At 46.0% G+C, this 23,945-nt stretch overlaps 1 protein-coding gene across 1 annotated transcript; it reads right to left on the reverse strand.

The window, feature by feature from the left end:
- Positions 1–1,335: 1,335 nt before the first annotated feature.
- On the reverse strand, positions 1,336–23,528 carry LAX1 (lymphocyte transmembrane adaptor 1). The gene is given in 7 exon segments (XM_038748770.1): positions 1,336–1,456; positions 6,992–7,746; positions 10,312–10,397; positions 18,484–18,681; positions 18,985–19,118; positions 23,325–23,483; positions 23,485–23,528. Coding segments are annotated over 7 exon segments (1,497 nt in total).
- Positions 23,529–23,945: the final 417 nt, after the last annotated feature.

Genomic DNA, 23,945 nt, shown 5'->3' on the forward strand with positions numbered 1-23,945 from the left:
TGGAGGAGATGTGGTGAAAAAGAAGCAGCGTGGCTCAGTGGAAAGAACACGGACTTTGGAGTCAGAGGTTATGGGTTCGAATCCTGCTCTGCCACTTGTCAGCTGTGTGACTTTAGGCAAGTCACTTCACTTCTCTGGGCCTCAGTTCCCTCATCTGTAAAGTGGGGATGAAGACCGTGAGCCCCCTGTGGGACAACCTGATCACCTTGTATACCCCCAGCGCTTAGAACAGTGCCTTGCACATAGTAAGCGCTTAATAAATGCTTTAAAAAAAAGGGACTGGCAGGATTTGGTGATGGACTGAATATGTGGGTTGAAATGAAAGAGAGGAGTCAAGGATCACGCCAAGGTTACGGGCTTGTGATACGGGAAGGATGCCTACAGTGATGGGAAAGTCCGGAAGAGGACAGAGTTTGGGTGGGAAGATAAGGAGCTCTGTTTTGGGCATGTTAAGTCTGAGGTGACGGGAGGACATCCAAGTAGAAATGTCTTGAAGGCAGGAGGAGATGCGAGCCTGGATAGAGGGAGAGAGATCAGGGGAGGAGATGTAGATCTGGGTATCATGTGCATAGAGATGGTTAGAGAAGCAGCATGGCTCAGTGGAAAGAGCATGGGCTTTGGAGTCAGAAGTCACGGGTTCAAACCCCGGCTCTGCCAATTGTCAGCTGTGTGACTTTGGGCAAGTCACTTCACTTCTCTGGGCCTCAGTTACCCCATCTGTAAAATGGGGATTAAGACTGTGAGCACCCCCATGGGGCAACCTGATCACCTTGTAACCTCCCCAGCACTTAGAACAGTGCTTTGCACATAGTAAGCACTTAATAAATACCATTATTATTATTATTATTAGTTGAAGCCATGGGAGTGAATGAATTCTCCAAGGGAATGAGTTCTCTTCATGGTGGGGGAGGGGATTCATTCAATCGTATTTATTGAGCACTTACTGTGTGCAGAGCACTCTACTAAGCGCTTGTTAGGGACATGTCTGGGCTTGCAAAGGAAGAGAAGCCTCCAGGCTCAATAATTTTTTTTATGGTATGTGTTGAGCACTTACTATGTGCCAGGCACTGTACTAAGCACTGGGGCAGATACAAAATAATCAGGTTGGACACAGTCCCTTGTCCCACATGGGGCTCACAGTCTTAATCCCCATTTTAGAAATGTGGTAACCGAAGCACAGAGAAGTGAAGCGACTTGCCCAAGGCCACAATGCTGACAAGTCACATAGCCAGAATCAGAATCCAGGTCCTTTGACCCCGGGCCCGGGCTTTATCCCCTGAGCCACACAGGAGTGGAAAACATTTAAAGCTGAGCAGGGGAGGGAAGGGGATGGGTTCACCTCAGCACCAAGTGGCGGGGCATTTTGGAGAGAGCGGACATAACCATCTTACCTCCAGAACTGCCGGCCATTAGCAGAGCGAGTACCAGGAAAGAAGCTAGGCTGGCAAACTCAAAACTGGTGTGTGGGCGTTAATTTAGAAACATCAAAACGGTCATTCGTGAAAAGTAACAAGGTGTCATTCGTGAAAAGTAACAAGGTGCAAATCAAGGACTGACTGGGCAACTTGAAGACTCCCTGCCCTTTAGGAGTTCGGAAGGTAACATGAGGATAGCACTGTAGCAGATGATTGTCTGCTACTTCTGTTCTCAACAAAGCCAAGTCATTAGGGGAAAGAGATGGGGGAGACAGGAGGACCGGGGGTTTGAGAGATGCTCAACTTCGTTCCTCAGTCCTCGGTAATCCTGAGATTTAACTCTCATGACCAATTATGGCAATGGCAAGCACACAGACCTTTCCCTCCAGGGCACAGAGACTTTAAAGATGGAACTCTGCAGCCTCCTGTTGAAAGCAGTAGCTGCAAAGTATAATTATCCCTATTTTCAGACAGTGGAGAGACAGAAGAGCAGGGAAGCGGTTAACCCACAGGCTGCAGGATCAGAGGCAGAAACCCTCCTTTTTTTTATGGCATTTAGTAAGCGCTTACTATGTGCCAAGGACTGTTCTAAGCACTGGGGAGGTTGCAAGGTGATCAGGTTGTCCCACGGGGGGCTCACAATCTTAATCCCCATTTTACAGATGAGGTCACTGAGGCACAGTGAAGTTAAGCCCAAAGTCACACAGCTGACAATTAGAGGAGCTGGGATTTGAACCCATGACCTCTGACTCCAAAGCCCGGGCTCTTTCCACTGAGCCACACTGCTTCTTCATACCACGGGCCTCTCCTTTAGTAGTCATTGCTTCTGTGCCCTGCCAAGTGCCCATCTTCTCTGCACTGCAGGCTGACTAAAAGCTGGGCAGAAGATGATGAGGTGGGGCTATCTTTCAAATGACAAGCAGCAGAGGAGGTAAAGTTGGGAATGGAAGGAAGGTGGAGCTCCTAGACTTGCTCAATTCCAATCAATCAATCAATAATAATAATAATGGCATTTATTAAGCACTTACTATGTGCAAAGCACTGTTCTAAGCGCTGGGAAGGTTACAAGGCGATCAGGTTGTCCCACGGGGGGCTCACAGTCTTAATCCCCATTTTACAGATGAGGTAACTGAGGCCCAGAGAAGTGAAGTGACTTGCCCAAATTCACACAGCTGACAATTGGCGGAGCCAGGATTTGAACCCATGAACTCTGACTCCAAAGCCCATGCGCTTTCCACTGAGCCACGCTGCTTCCCCGTGCAGTAGATACATTCCCTACCACAATGAATTTACAGTCTGTGGGGGGAGACATATATTAATAGAAATAAATAAAATTACAGTTATTTACCCAAGTGCTTTGGGGCTGGAAGGGGGGATGAGTAAAGGGAGCACGACAAGGCAGCGCAGAGGGGAGTGGGAGAAGAGGAAAGGCGAGCTTAGTCGGGGAGGGTCTCTTGGAGGAGATGTGCCTTCAATAAGACTTTGAAGGGGGGGAGAACATGTCTACCAACTCTGTTATAGTGATATATTGTACTCTCTCAAGCGCTTAGTACAGTGCTCTGCACACAGGAAGGGTTCAGTAAGGCTGTCCTTCCCCTCGCCCCCTCCTCCCTCACCTCCCTTCTGTCCTTCTCCAGCCCAGCCCGCACCCTCCGCTCCTCTGCCACCGCTTACCTCCTCACTGGGCCTCATTCTCGCCTGTCCCGCCGTCGACCCCCGGCCCACATCATCCCCCTGGCCTGGAATGCCCTCCCTCCACACATCCGCCAAGCTAGCTCTCTTCCTCCCTTCAAAGCCCTACTGAGAGCTCACCTCCTCCAGGAGGCCTTCCCACACTGAGTCCCCTCCTTCCTCTCCCCCTCCTCCCCCTCCCCATCCCCCCACCTTACTTCCTTCCCCTCCCCACAGCACCTGTATATGTATGTATATATGTTTGTACATATTTATTACTCTCTATATTTATTTATTTTACTTGTACATATTTATTCTATTTATTTTATTTTGTTAATATGTTTTGTTTTGTTGTCTGTCTCCGCAGTCCCTTCTAGACTGTGAACCCGCTGTTGGGTAGGGACCGTCTCTATATGCTGCCAGCTTGTACTTCCCAAGCGCTTAATACAGTCCTCTCCACACAATAAGCACTCAATAAATACAATTGAATGAATTAATGATTGATTGTGAGACGATGCCTGAGCTTCCTTCTGAGAAAACAGTCTCTGGGCCTGCTTCTTTCATAGGGTTTTCCTTTCAGAAGGGGCCTTTCACCTGTGATCTGGCTTTGGAGCCGGGTCATGTCACAAGTAACTAAACCCCGGCTCCGCAGAGCACGTCTATAAATTGGGCACCCATTGGGCTGATGGATCCATGAAGACACTCTGACAGAGAGCTATTTTTTTATCGCTTTGTTAAGCACTTACTATGTGCTAAGCACCTGATTAAACACTGGGGTAGATACAAACTAACCAGGTTGGACACAGCCCATGTCCCACATGGAGTCATGGGGACGTCACACTCCCCCCGCTTCAAAGCCCTACTGAAGGCTCACCTCCTCCAGGAGGCCTTCCCATTCATTCATTCATTCATTCAATTGTATTTATTGAGCACTTACTGTGTGCAGAGCACTGTACTAAGCGCTTGGGAACTCAAAGTTGGCAACATATAGAGACGGTCCCAGACTAAGCCCCCCTTTTTCTTTGCTCCCCCTCTCCTCCCCATCACCAAGACTCTCTCCCTTTGCTCTACTCCCTCTGCACTTGTGTATATATGTGCATATTTATAATTCTATTTATTTATATTGATGCTATTGATGCCTGTTTACTTGTTTTTGCTGCCTGTCTCCCCCCTTCTAGACTATGAGCCCGTTGTGGGCAGGGATTGTCTCTATTTGTTGCTGAACTGTACATTTTAAGCGCTTAGTACAGTGCCCTGCACACAGTAAGCGCTCAATAAGTATGACTGAATGAATGAATGGGGCTTACAATGCCATTATTATTATTAATCTCCATTTTACAGATGAGGGAACCCAGGCACGGAGAAGCGAAGTGACTTGTCCAGGGTCACATAGTAGATAAGTGGCGGAGCAGGAATTAGAATCCAGGTCTTTATGACTTCCAGGACCCTGCTCTATTCACTAGGACACACTACTTCTTGCTGATATTTCCGAATAGCTGCACCTCATAGCCGATGAAGGTGACTCACCTCAAAATAGCAGGAAGCAGGAGTCAGCCAGGTCAGGAAGAATAGAAGAGATCCTTCAAGTGGCTGGGTTGGGCATTCTGACTCAACAGATGAATACCAAAATTCCTAAAATGGTCCGTTAGATTTCTGAGGAAAGTGGACCATTCCGACAGCCATGGCAGCTTCTTTTTTCCCTCTTCCCAGTCCTCATGGGGTACATTCACCCATCACTACAACTCTCCCACACTGACAGCACACATCCTTGCTTGATTGTGACTCCCTAAAACTCTGAGAAGAGACATGCCAGCTCCTGATTGTCCCAGTTAGGGAGAGTGGAGGTGAAAGCATCCACTAGAGACGTGTGAGCAGGAAGTCAGGCACAGGGGACTGGAAAACTCTTTGTGAACAAGAAGAAAAATGGCCCCGCTGGTTAATTTTTCTATATTTATGAATATTCTGGATTTTCAGTGTTCTTCCTCAGTCCCATTCCAGTCAATGACACACTCTCTATCCCCTTCTCCCAGGGTTGAATCTAATTGGCCTAAAAACACTTCACCCTTTCCTCAAGATGCCAAGATGCTCATCACAGATGAATACTGGATCCAAGATACACACTTTGCTCAGCCTAGTTCAAAGAACAGCAAACCCACAATTTCAGCAATTCTCTTTAATGCCAAGATTCTACTTAGACAGAGTCTGTGTTTGTGTGTGTGTGTCCCACCTCCATGTGTGTCTGGTCAGGAATATTGGCTTATATACCTCTATAATCCTCTAGCTGGACTACAGAAATTTTGTTTCTCTCTCTACCTCCAAAGACCACCCCCTTCCCTGATCCTAAATGGGAAAATTTCTCTGCAATTTTCACCCATTTCCCCTTGGGAGAAGGAGTGCACTGCCTCTCTTCTCCAGAGTGCAACCAAAACAATGCTGTTTCCTTCAGTTTTCCCTTCTCTTCACTGTAAGGCACCCTGGAAGGATTTTTGAAGAGGCCTAACAATGATTTAAATCTTTTATTTTATCACCAGAAACTAGAACAGCAGCAAACGTCGGGTTAAATTAGCATCACTTTCACCCTCCATCCCATTAAAAAGCTCTTGAAAAAATATGGATAAAGGTATTCTCAGAAATTCTTTTGCCACAGGTGTCCAGAGTAGGTCTAAAGCCATTTCACTCCTGAAAAAAATGATCTACAGAATATAAAGGGAATATAATGCTAAAAACTGCATTTAGTGTGGGATGAAAATAACACATTATACTGAACCTCCAAATAGTCTGCTTAAGTACAGTTAGAAGAGGGGAGCTTTACAAGCAGGGGGATAAAAGGATATAAAAGTGTGGGCAGAGAACTTGTCTACTGACTCTGTTATGTTGTACTCTACCGAACACTTAGTACAGTGCTCTGCACACAGTAAGTGCTCACTAAATACAATTGATTGATTGATTGAAAATTATTGTCCCAAGCGAGACTCTAGTTCCACATTTAACAGATGAAATAACTGTTCTTCGCAGGTGGATCCTAGACCCTCCGGAACAGTCCAGCCACCAGATTGGACTCTCACTTTCCAGCTCTCAGGAAAGGGAATATTGACAACAGAGTTGCTTCTTCTCTCTTCCTTTTTGGTTTCTTCTGGGTAGGGATGTTGTTCAGGGTGTTTGGCGGGACCTTAGCTTGGCCTAGTAAGAAGAGCATGGGTCTAGAAACCAAAGGACCTGGGTTCTAATTCCAGCTCCGCCACTATTTGCTGTTTGACCTCGGGCAAGCCACGTAACTTCTCTGAGCTTCAGTTACTTCTTCTGGAAAATGGGAATTAAATGTCTATTCTCCCTCTGTCTTAGAGCTTGAGCCCTTTGAGGGACAAAAACTGGGTCCGACCTGATTATCTTGTATCTATTCTAGCGCTTAGTACAGTGGCTGGCACAGAGTAAACACTTAATAAGTACCATTCGAACAAAATGAAACAACAAAACCCCAAAAAACCTCTCCTTTGGTGCTTCCCCGATCCCATTCTCAGATCACTCCCACACAAGCCATCCTCTTTCCCTGCATGGATCAGCTCCAGATACGATGAGGTTCATCCCCTCCCTCCATCAATCCTTTTCCCTGGCAGTTACTTTAGAAACAGTTGCTCAGCATGCGTCCCAGAGTTTCAGCACTCCTTTCTCACCTCTTTTAGACTGTGAGCCCACTGTTGGGTAGGGACTGTCTCTATATGTTGCCAACTTGTACTTCCCAAGCGCTTAGTCCAGTGCTCTGCACACAGTAAGTGCTCAATAAATACGATTGATTGATTGATCTCAGAATTTGTGCCCGGCGGCAATCGAGTCCAAACCGCATTTGCCACTGACCACTGGGAGACCCCCAGCCAGTGCTGTTGTCGCAACTGCCGTTGCCGCCTCACACTGTCCTCGGGCCTGGTAAATTGGACTCCTGCTCAACAGGCAAGTCCTTGGCATCAGGCACATGTTTAGTGTCACCCTCAGGTGGCACGTTCACATAATCCTCAGACTCCTGCCATTGCACCTCTTCAGCCTCCGCCTGAGGGTCTTCACTGCCCTCCAGGGTGGGGACATTCACGTAATCCACGCTGTCTGAATCTTGGGACACTGATCCTTCCTCTGTCCGTAGCTGGGGGTCCTCAAGAGCATCCTCAAAGCCCCCCAAATCCTGTAACTTCCTCCCCTGGCCGTCCCCCTCACCTGCGGGGCCCGGCACATTGACGTAGTCCTCGGAGGTCTCAGAAGATCCATTCCCGTCCTCGTGTCGGTCAGGATCTTTCAGCCTCAGAGACCACCAACTATTGACATAATCTTCGACATCTCCACGGTTCCCTTCGCTCTCCCCTACCTGTCGACTCACGCAACGGGATTCTGGAGAGCCGGGCTGATTTGGCGGGGACGAGGAGCTCGTCCCAGCTGGGATCTCATCTCCATCTCCCGCAGCTGGGACATTAACGTAATCTCTCGAGTCCCCCGAGGAGAGGCTCATGCTCTCCGCCGAGGCCTGGCTGTTGACATCGTCGTTGTCATCAACGATGATGGGGAGGGTGTTTTCATAGTCGTTTGGGGCGGGGATGTTATCGTAGACGCCGACCTCGCCTCCTCCATGGTGGATCCAGGCTCTGTGGAGGTGGAGAGGCCTGCCCCGTCCTGGGAGCTGTAGTTTGGGAGGGACAAAGGTCAGATCTGGGTAGGAACTCAGGAGATTCACCAGGCTCCGTTCGTTCATTCATTCATTCAATCGTATTTACTGAGCGCTTACTTTCTGCAGATTATAATAATAATAATAATAATAATGATGGTATTTGTTAAGCGCTTACTATGTGCAAAGCACTGTTCTAAGCGCTGACTAAGCGCTTGGGAAGTACAAGTTGGTAGCATATAGAGATGGTCCCTACCCAATAGCGGGCTCACAGTCTAGAAGGGGGAGACAGACAACAAAACAACACATATTAACAAAATAAAATCAATTGAATAGTAAATATGCACAAGTAAAATAAATAGAATAATAAATCTGTTCGTTAAGTGACCCGCTCGAGTTTACACAGCAGGCAAGTAGAGGAGCCCAGGCCAGTGTCCTATCCACTAGTCAGAGGACCTGGGTTGCCAGCCCCGTCATTTACCTGCTGTGTGACTTTGAGCAAGTCACTTAATTTCTCTGTGCCTCAGTTCCCTCATCTGCAGAATGAGGGTTCAATATCTGTTCTCCCTCCTACTTAGACTGTGAGCCCCATGTGAGACCTGATGATCTTAGGCCAGGCCTTAGTTCAGTGCTCTGCAAGCAGTATTCATTCATTCATTCAATCGTATTTATTGAGCGCTTACTGTGTGCAGAGCACTGTACTAAACGCTTGGGAAGTACAAGTTGGCAACATATAGAGATGATCCGTACCCAACAGCGGGCTCACAGTCTAGAAGGGGGAGACAAACAACAAAACAAAACATGTGGACAGGTGTCAAGTCATCAGAATAAATAGAAATAAAGCTAGATGCACATCATTAAGAAAATAGGCATTTAAGTAGGCATTTAAGAGAAGCAGCAGGGCCTAGTGACAAGAGCACGGGCTTGGGACTCAGAGGACGTGGGTTCTAATCTCAGCTCGGCTGCTTGTCTGCCATGTGACCTTGGGCAAGTCACTACACTTCTCTGGGCCTCAGTTTCCTCATCTGTAAAATAGGGATTAAGACTGTGAGTCCCACGTGGGACAGGGACTGTGTCCAAACTAATAACAGTACAGCGCTTTGGCACATAGCAAGGACTTAACAAGATCCACAATATTATTATTATTAAATAATCCAAAAACTCTATCTGAAATTTATTCCCCTACATGTAAGTTACTGCACGGAAGGAGGCAGCGATAAATAATAATAATAATGATAGTATTTGTTAAGCGCTTACTATGTGCAAAGCCCTGTTCTAAGCGTTGTAAATTATTTCCATATTTTAACCAAGAAAACTCTATGGATACTCTACCAGAACGATTGCAGATGAACGTGGGGCGTTCTGGGAGAGATGCGTCCATGGCATCGCTATGGGTCGGGGACGACTCCACGGCACAAGACAAGACATGTAATTTATGTTAGTGTCTGTCTCCCCTCCTAGATTGTAAGATCTAGACTGTGAGCCCACTGTTGGGTAGGGACCGTCTCTATATGTTACCAACTTGGACTTCCCAAGTGCTTAGTACAGTGCTCTGCACACAGTAAGCGCTCAATAAATACGATTGAATGAATGAATGAATGAACGGAGGTCGGAGATTGTGTCTACTGACCCTATTTTGCTCCCCCAACTGCTTAATACAGTGCTCTGCATAGAGTAAGCACTCAATAAACACCACTGAATGATTGATTGAGAAGAAGAAGAGTAAGAAGCTTGTCTTTCAAAGAGCTCCAAACACTTTCACCCTATCCCTGAAAAGCAGAGTGTGGTAAAGATGATCTCTCTTCAGGTGGGGAAGTAGAGGCCCACAGAAATCAAGTAATTTGTCATTTTCACTCAGGAAATCAGTGGCCTATCTGGGATTATTCATTCAATCGTATTTATTGAGCGCTTACTGTGTGCAGAGCACTGTACTAAGTGCTTGGGAAGTACAAGTTGGCAACATATAGAGACGGTCCCTACCCAACAGTGGGCTCACAGTCTAGAAGGGGGAGAAAGAGAACAAAACAAAACGTATTAACGAAATAAAATAAGTAGAATAAAAATGTACAAGTAAAATAAATAGAGTAATAAATCCGTACAAACATATATACATATATACAGGTGTTGTGGGGAAGGGAAGAAGGTAAGGCCGGGCCTTGGTTCCCTCATCTGTCAAATGGGGATGAAGATTGTGAACCCCCCGTGCGACAACCTGATCACCTTGTAACCTCCCCAGCACTTAGAACAGTGCTTTGCACATAGTAAGCGCTTAACAAGTACCGTCATTATTATTATTATTATTATTATTATTATAAGGTGGGGGGGATGGAGAGGGGGAGGAGGGGGAGAGGAAGGAGGGCGCTCAGTCTGGGATTAGCACCCAAGTCTTCTGAGCTCATTTTGGGCAGGGAATGTCATTGTTTATCGTTGTATCCCACTTTCCCAAGCACTTAGTACAGTGCTCTGCACACAGTAAGCTCTCAATAAACACGACTGAATGAACTTCCAGGCCGGGATTCCATCCACTCTGCTGCAAACCCAATTTCTCCCAAGAGAATCTTCCCTCAGCCAGAATCTTACCATGTGGTCAGAGACCCGACTTTCTGAATTTCCAGAAATAAGGCTCTCGGTGCTGAAAACACGGTTATTCCGTGGCGGGGGGAGGCCTGAAAGAGACAGTGGAATGAGATTCGCTCAATTCAGTAGTATTTACCGAGCCCCTACTTAATAATAATAATAATAATGTTGGCATTTGTTAAGTGCTTACTATGTGCAAAGCACTGTTCTAAGCGCTGGGGGGCATGAGATGTGATGAGAATGGAGCTCTGAAAGACCAAAGGCCACTGGGCTGTCATTTCTTGGTTAATTTTTTGGGGGGGAACCCGTATCAGAGCTCGGCATTTTGGGGGAAACCGATATCGGAGCTCAGCTTCTGCCATTGTTCTTGGGGGCTGGGTCAGCTCTGAGTAGAACCTGTTCAGAACTGGGCACCCCTGACTCAAGCTGAGCCTGAAGGAGAGAGGTTGAGTTCAATCAATCAATCAATCAATCAATCAATCGTATTTATTGAGCACTTACTGTGTGCAGAGCACTGTACTAAGCGCTTGGGAAGTCCAAGTTGGCAACGTATAGAGACAGTCCCTACCCAACAGTGGGCTCACAGTCTAGAAGGCGGAGACGGAGAACAAAACCAAACATACTAACAAAATAAAATAAATAGAATAGTTATGTACAAGATAAATAAATAAATAGAGTAATAAATATGTACAAACATATATACATATATACAGGTGCTGTGGGGAAGGGAAGGAGGTAAGATGGGAGGGATGGAGAGTTCGTGTCTGTAAACTATTTTTTATAATTATGCTCTGCTCCATCAGTCAATCAGTCTTATTTATTGAGAGTTTACTGTGTGGAGAGCACTGCACTAAGCCCTTGGGAGAGTACAGTATAGCAATACAACAGGCACATTCCCTGCCCACAACAAGCTTACAGTCTAGAGGGGGAGACAGGCATTAATATGAATAAATAAAATTACAGATAGGTATGTAAGTGCTGTGGGGCGGGGAAGGGGGGTGAATAATGGGAGTAAGTCACAATAATAATAATGATGATGGCATTTGTTAAGCGCCTACTATGTGCAAAGCACTGTTCTAAGCGCTGGGGAGGTTACAAGGTGATGAAGTTGTCTCATAAATACCACTGATTCATTGATTGAGTCTCAGGGAGGCAGAAGCAGTAAGTGGCTAAAACTGTGGCTCATCTTTCCCACCCTGAGGCCCTGGGACTAATCCGATTCAGCCCAAAATTCCCTCTCAGGACTCGGGGGGGTTCACTGTAGTAGATTCCCAGCAAAGAAAATCTCCCCATCTCCCCGCCACCTCCCACTATTGTTATCCTCCCAGGTTTGGACTCTGGTTCATCCCGATACCCCCAGAATGATCTCAAGCCAATGGAACAAAGGAAACTCCTTTCTAGACTGGAAACCCCTTGAGGGCAGGGATCTTGTCTATCAATTCTATTGCAATCTTCCAAGTGCTTAGTACGAGAAGCAGCGTGGCTCAGTGGAAAGAGCACTGGCTTTAGAGTCAGAGGTCATGGGTTCGAATTCCGACTCCGCCACACATCTGCTGTGTGACCTTGGGCAAGTCACTTAATTTCTCTGAGCCTCAGTTACCTCACCTGTAAAATGGGGATTAAGACTGTGAGCCCCACGTGGGGCAACTTGATCACCTTGTATCCCCTCCAGCACTTAGAACAGTGCTCTGCACATAGTAAGCGCTTAACAAATGCCAGTATTATTATTATTATTATTATTGTTACTCTATAAATAGTAAGCCCTGAAAAAATACCATTGAGTGATTCATTAATTGGTTCATTTGTTCATTCAGTCGTACTTATTAATAATGACGGCATTTATTAAGCGCTGACTATGTGCCAAGCACTGTTCTAAGCACTGGGGAGGTTACAAGGTGAGCAGGTTGTCTCACTTGGGGCTCGCAGTCTTAGTCCCCATTTTACAGATGGGGTAACTGAGGCACAGAGAAGCGAAGTGACTTGCCCAAAGTCACATGGCTGCCAATTGGCAGAGCCGGGATTTGAATGCATGACCTCTGACTCTGACCTCTGACTTTTAGACTGTGAGCCCACTGTTGGGTAGGGACTGTCTCTATATGTTGCCAACTTGTACTTCCCAAGCGCTTAGTACAGTGCTCTGCGCACAGTAAGCGCTCGATAAATACGATTGATGATGATGATGACTCCAAAGCCCGGGCTCTTTCCGCTGAGCCACGCTGAGCACTTACTGTGTAAGCACTTGGAAAATACAATACAGCAACAAATAGAAATAATCCCTGCCCACAACGGGCTCACAGTCTAGAAGGGGGGGAGGCAGACATCAAAAGAAATAAACAGGCATCAATGGATAAAGACACTCTGCCTCTCAGTGTGGATGAATGCCATTATTATTATTATTAACCACATTTTACCGCTGATCTCCTCACCGTACCTCGCTCTCGCCTGTCCCGCCATTGACCCCCGGCCCACGTCATCCCCCGGGCCTGTAATGCCCTCCCTCTGCCCATCCGCCAAGCTAGCTCTCTTCCTCCCTTCAAGGCCCCGCTGAGAGCTCACCTCCTCCAGGAGGCCTTCCCAGACTGAGCCCCTTCCTTCCTCTCCCCCTCATCCCCCTCTCCATCTCCCCCTCTTACCTCCTTCCCTTCCCCACAGCACCTATATATATGTATATATGTTTGTACATATTTTTTACTCTATTTATTTATTTATTTTATTTGTATATATCTATTTTATTTATTTTATTTTGTTAGTATGTTTGGTTTTGTTCTCTGTCTCCCCCTTTTAGACTGTGAGCCCACTGTCGGGTAGGGACTGTATCTATTTGTTGCCAATTTGTACTTCCCAAGCGCTTAGTACAGTGCTCTGCACATAGTAAGCGCTCAATAAATGCGATTGATGATGATGATGATGATGATGATGAATCTTCTCTGACTGGGCCCAGGGAAGAATAAGTAGGATCCAAGTCCCCACGTCCAACCACCCACTCCCTTCTACCTGCTTATGTGGATCAGGGTGTCCTGTTCCCCGGGGCGAGATAGGTGCTCAGCTAGGTCTAGTTCCCAGCGCTTCGTTCAGTGCTTGGCACACTCCCAGCCCGCACACTCCGCTCTTCTGCCGCTAACCCTTTTAGACTGTGAGCCCACTGTTGGGTAGGGACTGTCTCTATATGTTGCCAATTTGTACTTTCCAAGCACTTAGTACAGTTCTCTGTACATAGTTAGCGCTCAATAAATACGATTGATGATGATAACCTTCTCACCGTGTCTCTCCTGTCCCACCGTCGACCCCTGGCCCACATCCTACCTCTGACCCTGAATGCCCGCCCTCCTCCAATCTTCCCAAAAAATCCGCCAAATCCGCCCTCCCCATCCCCCCCATACCTCATCATCATCATCATCAATCGTATTTATTGAGCACTTACTGTGTGCAGAGCACTGTACTAAGCACTTGGGAAGTACAAATTGGCAACATATAGAGACAGTCCCTACCCAACAGTGGGCTCACAGGCTCACCTCCTTCCCCTCCCCACAGCACCTGCACATATGTATATGTCTGTACCTATTTATTACTCTATTTTATTTGTACGTATTCTATCTATTTTATTTTGTTAATATGTTTTGTTTTGTACTTCCCAAGCGCTTAGTACAGTGCTCTGCACACAGGAAGCGCTCAATAAATACGATTGAATGAATGAATGAATGACAAGCAGCAAGGCCTAGTGGTAAGAGCATGGGCTTGGGAGTCTGATCAGGGTCATGGGTTCGAATCCCAGCTCCGCTACTTCTCTGCTGTGTGACCTCGGGCAAGTCACTTCACTTCTTTGGGCCTCAGTTACCTCATCTGTAAAATGGGGATTGAGACTGAGTGCCCCATGTGGTAGACTGTGAGCCCACTGTTGGGTAGGGACTGTCTCTATATGTTGCCAACTTGTACTTCCCAAGTGCTTAGTACAGTGCTCTGCACACAATAAGCGCTCAATAAATGCGATTGATTGATTAAATACGATTGATTGATTCTGTCGCCCCCTTCTAGACTGTGAGCCCGCTGTTGGGTAGGGACCGTCTCTAGATAATAATAATAATAATAATGGCATTTATTAATGCTAATAGATGTTAATAGATGTTAATGTTAATAGATGTTGCCAACTTGGACTTCCCAAGCGCTTCGTACAGTGCTCTGCACACAGTAAGCGCTCAATAAATACGATTGAATGAATGAATGAATGAATGTAAATAAATGGAATTATAGATCCATACATCGATACGTAAGTGCCATGGGGCGGCAGGGGAGAGAAAAGGGAGCAGGTTGAGGTGATGCGGAAGGGAGGGGGAGCTGAGGAAAAGGGGGGCTTAGTCTGGGAAGGCTTCTTGGAGGAGGTGAGCCTTCAGTAGGGCTCTGAAGCTGGCAAGAGTGATTGCTGGGCGGATTTGAGGAGGGAGGATGTGGGCAGGGGTTCAGAGGTGAGACAGGAGAGGTGGAGGCACAGTGAGAAGGTCAGCACCAGAGGAAGCTTTGGTTGTTTCCAAGACTCTCTGGAGCTGATTCAGACTCCCTAAGGGCTGGGCAGAATGGATTCATTTGGAGAGGGAGGAAAAGAATTCATGCAATCATTCAATCGTATTTATTGAGCGCTTACTGTGTGCAGAGCACTGCACTAAGCACTTGGGAAGTACAAGTTGTCAACATATAGATACGGTCCCTACCCAACAACGGGCTCACAGTCTAGAAGGGGGAGACAGACAACAAAACAAAACGTGTAGACAGGTGTCAAAATCGTCAGAACAAACAGAATTAAAGCTATATGCACAAATATTTCTTATCTAGAGGAATAATGGTCCCAAGCAGCCTGTCCTAGTGGAAGGAACAAAGGGATTGGAAATCAGGAGACCCGAGTTCTAATTCCTGCTCTGCCTCTAGCCGGCTGGGTGACTTTGGGCACCTACCTAACCTTTCCGGGGCTTCCGTTTCCTCGTCTATAAAATGGGGTCAGACATCGGGCTCCCTCTAAACCTCCCTATGAGTTCATGTAGTTCCTGAATTCATTCATTCAATCGTACTGATTGAACGCTTACTGTGTGCAGAGCGCTGTACTAAGCGCTTGGGAAGAATTGACTATCTTGTACCTTCCCAAGCGTTCAGCACAGGGCTCGATACCTCAAAAGTGCTGAACAAATCCTGGAACTCTTCAGAGTTTAGTATGACTTTGTTATGTTGCGACCCCGTGGAGATACTGCCTTTTATGTTTTTCCTAAGATCCAAAGGGAAAAGTACATTTTAAAGCTCAAGACTAAACTTCCTTCGATGCCACCAGATGCCCCCGATGTACAAGAGAGCAGAGTGCTAAATAGGTAATAAGAAGAATGCAGAAGCAGCGTGGCTCAGTGGAAATCAATCAATCAATCAATCATATTTATTGAGCGCTTACTGTGTGCAGAGCACTGTACTGAGCGCTTGGGAAGTACAAGTTGGCAACATATAGAGACAGTCCCTACCCAACAGTGGGCTCACAGTCTAAAAGAGCCCGGGCTTGGGAGTCAGAGGTCGTGGGTTCAAATCCAGGCACCGCCAACTGTCAGCTGGGTGACTTTGGGCAAGTCACTTGTATATATGTTTGTACGTATTTATTACTCTATTTATTTATTTATTTTACTTGTACATATCTATTCTATTTATTTTATTTTGTTAATATGTTTGGTTTTGTTCTGTCTCCCCCTTCTAGACTGTGAGCCCACTGTTGGGTAGGGACCGTCTCTATATGTTGCCAACTTGGACTTCCCAAGCACTTAGTACAGTGCTCTGCACACAGTAAGCGCTCAATAAATGCGATTGATTGATTCTCTCTGCCTCAGTTACCTCATCTGTAAAATGGGGATGAAGACTGTGAGCCCCACATGGGACAACCTGATCACCTTGTATCCTCCCCAGCGCTTAGAACAGTGCTTTGCAAAGCACTGGTCCTCGCTTCCCTCTCTGATCTCCTCAGTTGAGCTCTGGTTGTATCTTCCTGTTTTCCAAGGGACTTTAAATGTACATTTAATTAGGTACTGATTATGACTATTATACATATTTACTATTCTATCTATTGTCAATGATGTGCATCTAGCTTTACTAATTTTTATCCTGATCAATCAATCAATCAATCGTATTTAGTGAGCGCTTACTGTGTGCAAAGCACTGTACTAAGCGCTTGGGAAGTCCAAGTTGGCAACATATAGAGACAGTCCCTACCCAACAGTGGGCTCACAGTCTAAAAGGGGGAGACAGAGAACAAAACCAAACCTATTAACAAAATAAAATAAATAGAATAGTTATTTACTTGACACCTGTCCACGTGTTTTGTTTTGTTGTCTGTCTCCCCCTTCTAGACTGTGAGCCCGTTGTTGGGTAGGAACATTTGTTGTAAGCGCTTAACAAATGCCATTATTATTATTGCTCTTGACAGAGGAGTCATTGTGCCCAAGGGAGAGAGAGAAGAAAAAAGCAGTGGACCAATAAGGGGGAGTGAGGGCAGACTTGGAAAGATAATGCATTTTTTCCAGCATGGTCTAGTAGAAAGAGCCCTGTCCTGGGAATCAGAGGACTTGGGTTCTCATTGCACCTCTGCCACTTTTTTAAAATGGCATTTGCTAAGCACTTACTACACGCCAGACACTGTTCTAAGCACTGGGGTAGATCCATGATAATCAGATTGGACTCTTGCCTGCTGTGTGACCTTGGGCAGGTTGGCCTAGTGGATAGAGTACAGGCCTGGGAATCAGAAAGACCTGGGTTCGAATCCCAGCTCCTCCACTTGTCTTGGGAAGTCACTTCACTTCTCTGGGCCTCAGTTATCTCATCTGTAAAATGGGGATTAAGACTGTGAGCCCCATGTGGGACAGGGACTGTGTCCAACCCGATTTGCCTGTATCCACCCCAGTGCTTAGTACAGTGCCTGGCATGTACAAAGTGCTTAACAAATGCCATGAATACTATTATTATTATTATTACTACTACTAAAAATAATAATAACTTTTCCATGCCTCAGTTACCGCATCTATAAAATGGGGGTTAAGACTGTGAGCCCCATGTAGGACATGGACATTGTCCAGACTGATTAGCTTGTATCTACCCCAGTGCTTAGTACAGTGTCTGGCACACAGTACCTAGAGAAGCAGTGCGGCCCAGTAGAAAGAGCCCGGGCTTTGGAGTCAGAGGTCATGGGTTCAAATCCCGGATCTGCCAATGCCAGCTGTGTGACTCTGGGCAAGTCACTTAACTTCTCTGTGCCTGTTACCTCATCTGTAAAATGGGGATTAAGGCTGTGAGCCCCTCGTGGGACAACCTGATCGCCTTGTAACCTCCCCAGCACTTAGAACAGTGCTCTGCACATCGTAAGTGCTTAGTAAATGCCATAATTACTGTTATTATTATTACAGTGCCTGGCACGTACTAAGTTCTTAACAAATGCCACGATTACTATTATTATTATTATTATTATTATTATAATTATAACTACTACTACTAAAAATAACAATAACTTTTCCATGCCTCAGTTACCGAATCTATAAAATGGGGGTTAAGACTGTGCGCCCCATGTAGGACATGGACATTGTCCAGCCTGATTAGCTTGTATCTACCCCAGTGCTTAGTGCAGCGTCTGGCACATAGTACATAGAAATCCAGTGCTTATAATAGCGTTCTGCACATAATAAATGCTTAACAAACACCGTCATTAAGCAGCGTGGCCCAGTAGAAAGAGCCCGGGCTTTGGAGTCAGAGGTCATGGGTTCAAATCCCAGTTCTGCCCATTGTCAGCTGTGTGACTTTGGGCAGGTCACTTCACTTCTCTGGGCCTCAGTTACCTCGTCTGTAAAAGGGGGATGAAGACTGTGAGCCCCCTGTGAGACAACCTGATCACCTTGTAACCTCCCCAGCGTTCAGAACAGTGCTTTGTACATAGTAAGAGCTTATTAGATGCCGTCATTAGTAAATGTTTAACAGATACCATTAAAAAATTCGCAATCTCTGCTCTTGCAGGTCTCCGGGGTGGGGTGTGTGTGTGTGTGTCTGTGTCTGTGTCTGGAACCTGGCCTGAATCATCCTAGCCAGAGTTCCTAAAGCCAAGGAGAAAGAACAGCCGGAGGGATGGAATGGGGACCCTATCCCCCAACCCCAAGATGCTCGAGAGCTACATACCCCTTCTCTCAATCCTCCGGGGAAGGAGCCCGTAGACGTTCTTCGCTCGGTGTCTGGACCGGGTCAAGGACACCATGGGGAGGACGGTGACGCGAAGGTAGGGCACTTGCTCTGTAAGTTCGGAGGGTGTGGTGAGCGTCACGGAGAGATCGCCGTCCCCAACCCTGAGACCGGGACGGAGACTAACCGGTTTCCCTCCTGGAGGATGAGGCAACGTTAGGCCAGGACCACTGGGATCCAGGGTCCCGGGGACACTCCCGCCAACCCCACCGAGAGGATTCCCAGTCGGCCAAACCCATCCAGCAGGAGCGGAAGGACTCTGGGGAGAAAGGGGCTGGGGTCGGGTGGCTTTTAGACTACGAGCCCACTGTTGGATGTTGCCAACTTGTACTTCCCAAGCGCTTAGTACAGTGCTCTGCACACCGTAAGTGCTCAATAAATACAATTGATTGATTGATTGATTTTCCGGACATTTTGACAACGAACGGAGGCCCGACTCACGTTTTTTCCGCCTGTTCCAGATCCACAGGATGCAAAGAACAGCAATGACCAGGAGGAAGGCCAGCAACCCAGCAACTATTGAATACAGGATGCTGGTCTGGTCTTTAAACCTGAGAGGAGAAACAGTTCCCCCACTACCAACCACCCCAAAAACAGAGTCAGTGATTCGCTGGTATTTATTGAGTGCTTACTGAGTGCAGAGCACTGTACTGAGCGCTTGAGAAGATATGACGCAACAGACATGGTAGATGAGATCCCAGTCAAACCTGCCCATCCCTCATGGAGATCCTCTCCGGTGTGTCACCAGATCTTCAAGTTAGGGGGAGGACCTCAAGAATGATAAGCTCGGTATGGACAGGGAACGTATCTGCTAATTCTGTTGTACTTTCCCAAGTGCTTAGTCCAGTGCTCTGCATATAGTAAGCATTCAATATCACTAATTGGTAATAATGATAATAATAATAATAGGAACTGTGGTATTTGTTAATTGCTTACTATGTACCAAGCACTTTACTTAGTGCTGGGATATATACAGAATGATCAGGTCGGACACAATCCATGTCCCACATGAGGATCACAGGCTATGGAGAAGGGAGAACAATTCTATTTATATTAATGCCTGTTTTACTTGTTCTGATGTATATATATATATATATATATATATATATGTACACATATATATATATATATATATACATACACACACATATAAACATAAAACACAAACATATGTATATATACACACATATATGTATATATATGTGTGTATATAGACACACACATATATGTATATATATGTGTGTGTGTATATATACACACATATAAACATAAAACATATATATGTTTTACTTGTTCTGATGTATATATATACACACATATATATGTATATGTGTATATATACATCAGAACAAGTAAAACAGGCATTAATATAAATATACATTATTACATCATATTATTCCATTCTATTATATTCTATATAATGTCTTATATTATATATTATATTATATTATATATTATATTATATTATATTTTATATTGATATATATCTCTAATTCTATTTATTTTTACTGATGCTATAGATGCCCGTTTACTGTTTTGATGTCTGTCTTCCCGCTTCTAGACTGTGAGCCCGTTATGGACAGGGATGGTCTCTGTTGTTGAAGTGTACTTTCCAAGCGCTTAGTACAGTGCTCTGCACACAGTAAGAGCTCAATAAATACGACTGAATGAATGAGTGAACAGGCATTGAATCCCCATTTTACAGATGAGGAATCTGAGGTACTGAGAAGTTAAGTGACTTGGCCAAGGTCAAGCGAGTGGCATTGGCAGTCCTTCCATTCATTCCCCTGCTCCCAAGCAGAACTGCAAATCTGTTCCTCACTACATATAGCCACCTCCCTTTTAAAAAAAGACCATGAGAAGCAGCATGGCCCAGTGGATAGAACATAAGCCTGCGAATCAGAAGGACCTGGGTTCTAATCCCGGCTCCACTACTTGTCAGCTGTGTGACTTTGGGCAAGTCATTTAACTTCTCTGTGCCTCAGTTGCCTCATCTGTAAAATGGGGATTAAGACTGTGAGCCCCCGTGGAACAACCTGATCACCTTGTAACCTCCCCAGCGCTTAGAACAGTGCTTGGCACATAGTAAGCGCTTAATAAATGCCATCATTATTATTATTTTTGTCTGTTGCGTGACCTTGGGCAAGTCACTTCACTTCTCTGTGCCTAAATTATCTCATCTGCCGGTCTCAGCTCCACAACATTGCCAAGATCCGCCCTTTCCTCTCCATCCAAACTGCTACCCTGCTCATTCAAGCTCTCATCCTATCCCGTCTGCATTACTGCATCAGCCTTCTCTCTGATCTCCCATCCTCGTGTCTCTCTTCACTTCAATCCATACTTCATGCTGCTGCCCGGATTATCTTTGTCCAGAAACGCTCTGGGCATATTACTCCCCTCCTCAAAAATCTCCAGTGGCTACCAATCAATCTGCGCATCAGGCAGAAACTCCTCACCCTGGGCTTCAAGGCTGTCCATCACCTCGCTCCCTCCTACCTCACCTCCCTTCTCTCCTTCTCCAACCCAGCCCACACCCTCCACTCCTCCGCCGCTTACCTCCTCACCGTACCTCGTTCTCGCCTGTCCCGCCATCGACCCCTGGCCCACGTCACCCCCCGGGCCTGGAATGCCCTCCCTCTGCCCCTCCGCCAAGCTCGCTCTCTTCCTCCCTTCAAGGCCCTCCTGAGAGCTCACCTCCTCCAGGAGGCCTTCCCAGACTGAGCCCCTTCCTTCCTCTCCCCCTCGTCTCCCTCTCCACCCCCCCATCTTACCTCCTTCCCTTCCCCACAGCACCTGTATATATGTATATATGTTTGTACATATTTATTACTCTATTTATTTATTTATTTATTTTACTTGTACATAGCTATTCTATTTATTTTATTTTGTTAGTATGTTTGGTTTTGTTCTCTGTCTCCCCCTTTTAGACTGTGAGCCCACTGTTGGGTAGGGACTGTCTCTATATGTTGCCAATTTGTACTTCCCAAGCGCTTAGCACAGTGCTCTGCACATAGTAAGCGCTCAATAAATACAATTGACGATGATGATGATCTGTAAAATGGGAATTAAGACTGTGAGCTCCATGTGAGACGTGGACTGTGTCCATCCTGACTAGCTTGTATCTGCCCTGTCGCTTAGAACAGTGCCTGGCGCTTAACATATACCATTAAAAAAATGCAGTCATTAATTACTCTATTTATTTATTTATTTATTTTACTTGTACCTGTCTGTTCTATTTATTTTATTTTGTTAGTATGTTTGGTTTTGTTCTCTGTCTCCCCCTTCTAGACTGTGAGCCCACTGTTGGGTAGGGACTGTCTCTATATGTTGCCAGCTTGTACTTCCCAAGCGCTTAGTACAGTGCTCTGCACACAGTAAGTGCTCAATAAATACAATTGATTGATTGATTGATTGATTCATTGAGGAGCAGTGTGGCCTGGTGGAAAGATCACAGGACTGGGAGTCAGAGGACCTGGGTTCTAATCCCAGCTCGGCCAGTTGCCTGCTGTGTGACCTTGGTCAAGTCCCATAGCTTCCATGTGCCTCTGTTTCCTCATCTGTAAAATGGGGATTCGATGCCTCTCCTCCTACTTGAATCATGTAGGACAGGGGGTGTTTCCAACCTGATTAGCTTGTATCTACCCCAGAGCTTAGTACAGTGCCTGGCCCGTAGTAAGCGCTTAATACATGGGGAAGCAGCGTGGCTCAGTGAAAAGAGCATGGGCTTAATCCCAGCGTGGGCTTAATCCCAGCTCTTCCTTCAGAGGTCATGGGTTTAATCCCAGCTCTGCCACTTGTCAGCTGTGTGACCTTGGGCAAGCCACTTAACTTCTCTGTGCCTCAGTTCCCTCATCTGTAAAATGGGGATGAAGACTGTGAGCCCCACGTGGGACAACCTGATCACCTTGTATCTCCCCAAGCGCTTAAAACAGGGCTTTGCACATAGTAAGCGATTAACAAATACCACCATTATTATTATTATTATTATTATTACATACCATTAAAAAAGCTTATTTTACTTGTACATATTTACTATTCTATTTATTTTATTTTGTTAATATGTTTTGTTTTGTGTTCTGTCTCCCCCTTCTAGACTTTGAGCCTGCTGTTGGGTAAGGACCGTCTCTATATGTTGCCAACTTGTACTTCCCAAGCGCTTAGTACAGTGCTCTGCACACAGTAAGCACTCAATACGATTGAATGAATGAATGAATAATAATAATAATGATAGTACTTGTGAAGCACTTACTATGTGCCAAGTACTGTTTTAAGCACCGGAGTAGGTACAAATTAATCAGGTAGAACAGTACAGTGCTAGACACATAGGAAGCTCTTAACAAATTTATCATCATCATTATTACGATCATAATAATAATCCATCATCCCTAAGCAAATGACTCCAAGCACATAGAACGCAGGCAGAATTCACTGAGGGAACTGATCCAGGGTTAGTTTCCCCAAGAGCCCAACCAGGGCTAATTCCTGCTCTAGTGGCAAGATCGTGGATTTGGGAGTCAGAGGACGTGAGTTCTAGTCCCGGCCCCACCCCTTGTGTGCTGGGTGACCTTGGGCAAGTCCCTTAACTTCTCTGTGCCTCATTTCCCTCATCTGTAAAATGGGGATTAAGACTGTGATCCCTATGTGGGACAGGGACTGTGTCCAACCTGATTACCTTGTGTCTATCCCAGGGCTTAGAACAATGCGCTTAACAAATATTATTATTATCGTTATTTGTGGTGGGATAAACAAGTGGGCATGGGATCATCAAATTCCAAACTCACCCATCTTTGTTCTCGCTGGTGAGAGTCACTGTGCCAAGGCTGAGGTTCGGAGTTACCCTTTGGCTTGTGGGTGGAGTGCTCTTCATCGCCGAGGGCTCAGCTGATGATGGAAGGAGCTGACTCACCGGCAGCTGTTCTGTGTCCAGTCTGTCCTCTGTAGGGAGACGTGATAGCCCAAAACTTGATAGGGCTGCACCGCATCATAGACTCTCTTCCCAACAGGGAAGTTGTTTAACCTGCTGTTTCCTCCCTCAGTTTTCCCCAGATACTTTGGATTTGTATCAGAACCGTTCCACCTGAGGTTGCCCCTGGGCATCCTGAACGAAGGAGCAGTGCATCCTCGGTAATTGGACTATAACAAAAATAATAATAATGATGGCATTTATTAAGTGCTTACTATGTGCAAAGCACTGTTCTAAGCGCTGGGGAGGTTACAAGGTGATCAGGTTGTCCCATGTGGGGCTCACAGCCTTAATCCCCATTTTACAGATGAGGTAACTGAGGCCCAGAGAAGTGAAATGACTTGCCCAAAGTCATACAGCTGACAAGTGGCAAAGCCGGGATTTGAACCCATGTCCTCTGACTCCAAAGCCCGTGCTCTTTCCACTGAGCCACGTTGCT

This window comes from Tachyglossus aculeatus, chromosome 7 (assembly GCF_015852505.1).
Source record: "Tachyglossus aculeatus isolate mTacAcu1 chromosome 7, mTacAcu1.pri, whole genome shotgun sequence".
NCBI classification, from domain to species: domain Eukaryota; kingdom Metazoa; phylum Chordata; class Mammalia; order Monotremata; family Tachyglossidae; genus Tachyglossus; species Tachyglossus aculeatus.